Source organism: Halyomorpha halys, unplaced genomic scaffold (genome assembly GCF_000696795.3).
Source record: "Halyomorpha halys isolate HHAL.00 unplaced genomic scaffold, Hhal_1.1 Scaffold1826.1, whole genome shotgun sequence".
NCBI lineage: Eukaryota > Metazoa > Arthropoda > Insecta > Hemiptera > Pentatomidae > Halyomorpha > Halyomorpha halys.
The window spans coordinates 270,223-277,430 of record NW_027107090.1 but is presented as its reverse complement, the minus strand read 5'-3'; the positions used below and the strand labels follow the sequence as shown (position 1 = coordinate 277,430).

Sequence of the window (7,208 nt, the reverse complement as noted above, 5' to 3'; positions counted from 1 at the left end):
CCTCAGTTACTACAGATGGGCTTAAGGCCTGTAGCTGGCAAACTTTGCTTTGAGCATATAAATTAAGTTAACGAATGCCTGAGAAAATATTCCAAATTGTAGTTTTGAATAGTTGTTGTTTTTAAACTATGTTCCTACCTGATTTTTTATCCTAAGATAATTTAATTTTTTTTTATAAGTGATAGTAACTGTTTTATTTGGTTCTTTGAAAAAGCCGGTACAACTCCCTCACTTTTACAACTATCAAAATAAATATAGTTAAAATGAATAAGCAGAACCTTAGTTTCTTGAGCCAGAAGCTATAGCAATTGGACCCCAGCCTACTTTGGTTTTGTAGTGTAGCAACCCTTTAAATCTTCTTTACAAAAGATAAAAACATTACTCTTTACTAAAATTAATAAATAAATAAAATTATGGTCTTGAATATTTATTCAACGTTAAATTACTATAGAATTAATATTGAAAATATTAAGGCTGATTTCATGGAGTTAGTAATTTTGTTAACTGAAAGGTTCTTGTATTATTTTGTTGTAGATTGGATCTTGATTTAACATTTTTATATTAAAGTAAAATTTATTTGTTAAAATTCAACAAGTTTTACACTGTATTTTGTCTCTTGATCCTACCCCCAAGTGATTTCTCCTTCACAACTTCTACTGTTGATAATATTCTGTGTATTGTGCATTGCTATATGACTCTATTTTGTTTAGAGGGGTCTACTACTGAATATCCTATCCCTCTCATTCCTACAGAAAATATTGTGGATACTAATGGAGCTGGTGATGCTTTTGTTGGAGGTAGGAACTTTCTTTTAACGTATACATATATCGTTCAAATTTTAAGTGAATTTTTCAATGTTAATAAAATAATTCATCTTTATTTTTCAAAGGTTTTATGGCCCAGTTTGTGAAAGGTGAGTCTTTGGATATCGCTGTCAAGTGTGCTATTTGGGCTGCTGGAGTTGTGGTTCAGAATTCTGGATGTACTGTTACTGGGAAACCAAACTTTGTCCCTTATTAATTAATTTTTATTCAATTGATTGGAATTATTATGAATTTTAGAATTTAGATGCGATTTTGTTATTATATATTTGCATAGTCTAAAAACATGGTCTTCACTTTATTATGAGCTACTGGATTTTGATTTCAACCAATTTTTACAAAGTTTTTTTTTTTTTTCTTGGTTTTTAGACCTGCATTTATTTGATTCATGTTTTCTTTTAGGTTTAATTGTACATAAGCACAATTGTTTAATGTTGTGGTTTTTAATTAGTAAAAGTAATGTATTATCATTATAGTACAAATCTGAATTAACGAAAAATAAGTATGGAAATGTGCTCATTGTTGGCCTAGTGTATTATGAAACATTTCTATTGTTAAAGGATAACAGTTATTACTTTGGCTGTGAATTAAAACTATTTATAGTTGCCAAAAGAAGTTTTCTCTATGCAATTTTGTTTCAATATTATTTTATGTGTACTTAATCCGTGCCTTAATTAAACAAGCAATTCATTATTTTAATATTAGAAATGTTATAATATTTTTAGTTAATATTTATACTACTCGAAAGTAATAATGACTTATTTCCTATTTTGATGTTGTAACCTGTTCTATTGTACTTTATGTAATAAAGTTGTTAAATTCTATTTAAAATTTTATTTTTCCTGCATTAATATTCAGACATCTATCACACTATGGTTCATTTTTTTGGTTTTATCACACGTTATTATTGACAATATACGATGTATACCTGTAAAAATCTGAGTGAATACTGTTACGATTTATTATTTCATAAACTAGTTATAAATTAAGAATCAGTAAGTGGAGTAGTGCCTACTTTTATTTTGAAGTGTAAGAATTGTTCTAATCTACAATATGATTTATAATTATTGATTTCAAGATTGGTCATCATACGGAATCTCCAAAACAAAAAATTAATGTTCTTTTGTGCAAATTAATCAATCAGTGGCAGATTACTTTTTCAAGACCTTCAACAATTTTTATAAAAGCCATGAATTTAAAACTAGAATGAAGATGTAATAGAAAACCTACCAAAAATTGATTTCCTTTCTAATTCCAGGCTTTTAGTATTAGTTTTAAAATAAAAAAACTGATAAATTACTTTTGGTTTCAGTAAATCGTTCAAAGAAATATTTTTTCCCCATATGTCTTTATTATTATTACTTTTATGTACCCACATGAAGAAACGGGTAGAAAGGGTAAATACTTGTATGTTTATCATCCCAGTGTTTGTGTGTATTTAGGGGATCGGATTTTTAAAAAATACTAGATGAGAACATACTTTTATTGCTTCGCAGTAGATCAGAACTTATACACAGTACTTTGAATACCATAACAATGCCAACTCTATTGTTAGTACACTTTTTTTTTCCCGACCTGGTCATTTATGTCATACAGGAAGTGAAGGAAGGAGAGGTTTATCACCGGTTACCACCCTGTTCTAACAATGCTGGAGAGGTCTAGTTTTAATTTCCTGGGACTGCCACAAAATTAAAGATGACCCCTTCCCTCCAGCAGGCTAAATTCGAACCGGTGCCAGTACAGTTATAAGGTTGATTCCTTAACTCCATTGGTTACAGGCTGTCCTGGTTAACACTATTATTCTATGGTTTGTAAACTAAACCATTATTGTATTGCTTCCCTGGCTAGACTAGAGATTGTTCTAGAAGTAGAGACCAGACCCAAGCCATCTCTTCTTACTGGCTTAACACCATAGCTGGTGTATCACCAACAGTATTATCAAATTGCTTGAACCTTTGAATCATAACCTACGTGGAAGATGCATATGTTAATTACCTCAGTTGCTAAATGAGGAGAACTGCCTGTGATTCAAGGAGTTCATTTGTGGCTAATAGGTCCAGCCATTACTACCTTAGATTTTGAAAAAGAGAATCATAGCTGAAAGATAGAATTCATCCATTACCAGAGGTGTAGGAATTATAAAGAGAAATCTGTGAGTGTAGTTCACATTAAAATGTACACTGTTTTATTTGTAATAGTGTGTTCCACAGTCTTGTATAATATCCCACTTCTGGAAAAACTCCTAGAAGGTAGGGCAGAGGTGGGATAAATGAATGTATACATTCATTATTCTCTTTAAACCTTAGTGCCATCACAAAAGTAAGTCAAGAACAGAAATAATAGTAATAATGAATGATGATGGTAGTCATATAGGGAAAACATTAATAATTTTCTCTAAATCCCACAGTTGCTTATTTTCAGTCTATAAAAAAATTAATAAACCTGCAAGAAGTTCCTGAGGATTCCCCTTACATTATTATGTGAGTACCAGACACTGGTACTCACATAATAATACAACATGTAAAATTGAAATGAAGGAAGCTGAAGTAACAACAAAATTACTTGATAAATAAATAGTTAAATACTATTTTTTCTTTCTTCTTGGCCGCAGCCCTCTCCTTCAAATCCAGTAGGCTCTACAGACTGTGTAGGTCGAACCAGCCTTCTCCCTGCCAGCCTGTCTTGGACAACTGCCTTCCAGTTTACTGTTTCATGTAACTCTTTCGCATATTTGCTGAATCTGGTTTTATTTTTATCCCTCTAAGTCCTTGCCAACTATAGTGGATTCAATATTGTGTAGATGCGTCCTGATGGATTGCTTCTAGCCACAGGCTGCACTCATATTTGCCTCCTTACCTTTACATCATGATATATTGACTGACCAGTCTCTGCAAGCAATTCACTGTTCACTGTTCTCCTCCATCTGGCTCTGATCCCAAATAGCTCCTGTAATTGTACGTAAGACTTTCAGTTGAAATCTCTCGATTCTGCCTTCAAGGGTACCTGTTTGAGCACAGGTCTTGCAGCCCTATATCAGAGCTGGCCTTATTGTGGCATTGTACACTCTCAGCTTCAGATTTTTGGGGATTTATGTACCGCATGCGTGTGTATAATATTTTAGTTTTGAGCTGGACTGCTCACACATATACACACAGACCATTTTGCGAAGCTTGGTTATTTGGACTTGGAGGAAAATAAAATGTGTATTTCTACCGAGAACAAGCATTCGAAATTTTTCGCGATCGTAATAATTCCAAATTCACAATACTTCATTTTGAGGTAAGTGAAAGTAAAAATTATTAGCATTAGACTACTATTTTAATTAAATAATCAATTCGTGCATATCACATCTATAATGACCACACATTACGCTCCAACATAGTGACAGTTGGTTTCGCCGACGAATCGATGGGGCATCCCAATACTGGAAATATTGGACGTGACACCGATAATTATTGGACAATGTGAAAGTGAAGAAGGTTCTCTCTATAGATTAAATCAATATCACGTCAGGCTCCGACCGTATGAAAACTCCCTAAAGCAGAATGTTTGGCTCTTTATTGTCTTATCTATAAGTTAAGCTAAATCCAATCGATAAATGTTTTTAGATACTACACTTACTGCCTATTTGATGTGTGACAAGGAGCACATAATGACACACCTATTCTCCTTCACCGATGTAGTGCTGACAAGAAAATTAATCCTGAGACAAACAAATTACATGTACTTCGATAAAAGTCTAGAACTGTGTCAGGCGAACATTAGGTTGGATGAAGCCAACATGGATTCTATTATCAGGAACGGTGGAAGTCAATTCGTTCAGGTTGCAACTATACCCATTGCCGATCGGCATAAAACTCATAAAACCATCGAAAGTCAAGGTAACCGTTTAGTTATTGAAAGAAACAATTTTCCATAGTTTTTGCATATTAAATAAAGTAATTCCTAATTGATAAAAAATCAACTTCTTTAATTAGGTAATCTTTTAGGGGTTTAATAATATTTAAAATATGGGTTATTACTCTCTGCATTCATTGAATTTAATTTATTTTACAAATGGGTATCCTATTGAGGGTCATTAGAATTATACATAAATTTTTGATTTTAATATGGGGTACTTTTAAGTACAAACCATTACATTTTTTTTTTTTATTAAATAACATTTTTCTTGCATTGCCGCCGGAAATTGACACAATTTAAAATATAATTCATATCTTTTTAAAGCTATTTTTTTCCTAGATTTTTTTTTTTTTTTATGTCTAAGCACATTACTACAATACTAGTTTCTTTTCTAAGTAATAATTATTCCTACACATCTAAGATGCTAACAATAAAAAGAACAGAAATATACCTCCCCCCCCCAAAAAATGAAAATCTATAAATTAGTTTTTTAGAAGCTTAAACATATTGTATTTTAAAGTTAAATTTTTGTAACCAACATTTTATATATATTTTTTTAACTGTTGAACTAATTTTCACATTTTGATAGTTGTTCAGAAACAGTAATGTAGATGTAATGTCTCTGAACTAAAATTTATTATGTATAGAACGGGAAAAAATTATCAACAGTCAAATCTGAAAAAGATATTTTTTAGTTCCAGCTTGCTCACACCTAAGCACAGTGAATAGTGTATTTTGGCTTGACAGTTCAAAGATGACTTAGCAGAATATAAGAAATCGATACTTTCTCGAATCACTCCTCGAGAAAGTATCACTGCTTTTTGGCCTCTTAAAAAGTAAACGTTTCATATTTCAAACTTGACAGCTGATTCACTCAATCTCTGGTACATGTAAGAGAAAATGGCCAGTGAAAAGAAATTCATTTAGCATTTAAGAATTTTTTTTATTTTATCAAAAATGCATGCGTACATCGATATGATTGGAATTCATGAAATATCTCACTTTTCAGACCGGATTAAAGTTTTAGCGAGCTTTTCGTTCCTGTTATGGATACTTCTGAAGCAGCAGTCGGTGGATGCAGATGTTGGTGATGGGAGGAAGTGGGCAACATCTGCCTAACATGAAGAGGAAATGGGAATGAAAGCTGGCATTCGTTAAGCCTATCATCCTCGGGGTAGTTATAAGAGATTCTTTGTCACAGATCCTGTGGTATCCTTATTGGGGTGTACCTTAAATCTATCCGGCTCTTTCTCATCCTTGAAATCCAACAGGTTCAAAAAGGAGGAAAAAATTTTAATAAAAAGGCCAATAATTTATAAAGATGCAAACCGGGGACCGCAGGAAGTCGATATCTTGAATATGATGCTAAAATTATTTTTTTTTTTGTTCCATTGACATTTTTATTTTTGTTGACTTCATCCCTGAATGTATAGAGGAAAGAGTAATAATCTGAAAACACAATTATTTCAGAGTTGAGAAGCTATTTAAAACAGCGAAACTTGTGGTAAAACATTTCAGATAATAAAAGAGTTATCAAATTTACAACAAATGCCAATCAATTTAGAGTGAAGAAATTAGAGTTTTATCTAAAAATTTTTTTTAATTATTAACACAAACACATTTGATTCAAATATATTCTCAACAATAATTTCCAAAAAACCTCCAACGTTTCGGCCTTGAGACCATTTTCAAGGAGACAACCTATAAAAATTTGTTTTTATATTAATTACTTTATTTACTCACAACGTACTAATATTTTGGATTATATCTTAAATATTGATGTAACATTCTTCAAAGCTTTTTCCTGCAGGCTAATTTCCCATGTCATATCTTTAGAATAAATTAAATATTAAAATAATATCATAACAGTTTCAAACATTCCTTTTAAATTGATTTTTAAGTAAAATAAATATGTAATTATTAGAAAAAAATTTGGTTATAAGATGAGTGTTCAAATCCTTGAATTATAAAGATGTATATATAATATATATATTCACATATATAAACATGTATATGTGAAAAAATAAAGAAGAGAGTGGGGGTATATGAATGTAAACGAATATATATAATAAAAATACAATAATTATGGGCTTAAGAAAAGATAAGTTATAAGCAAATAAATTAAAATTGAACGTTAATTAAATTGTAAAAACATTATTAGAGTCCTAACCTGCTGAAGTTAGGTTCTGTTATTAATGGTGTTAGCAAGTGGAAATAGAAACAATAATTTATGGAAAAAGTTTTAAGTTTAAAATATAATAAGTTTTGTAAGTAAATAATCAATTTAAAAGCAATGTTTGAAACTGTTATGATATTATTTTAATGTTTAATTTATTTTGAAGATATGACATGGGCAATCAGCCTGCTTAAAATATTTACTAACCATAATATAGCTGGGAAATTTAAAATTGTATATAATAATAAACGAATTGTAATTACTACACATAAGATACTAAGTCTATGATAATTGATAATTATGTCAAGAGA

At 30.9% G+C, this 7,208-nt stretch overlaps 1 protein-coding gene across 1 annotated transcript in view; it reads left to right on the top strand.

Annotated features, from left to right (window-relative positions):
- Adk2 (Adenosine kinase 2) overlaps positions 1 to 1,645 on the top strand; it is a gene marked incomplete in the record, with an annotated part of 7,002 nt that extends 5,357 nt beyond the window's left edge. Inside the window, 2 exon segments of the mRNA XM_067045418.1 lie at positions 711 to 797; positions 890 to 1,645. Coding sequence (XP_066901519.1) covers positions 711 to 797; positions 890 to 1,020 — 218 coding nt within the window.
- Positions 1,646 to 7,208: the final 5,563 nt, after the last annotated feature.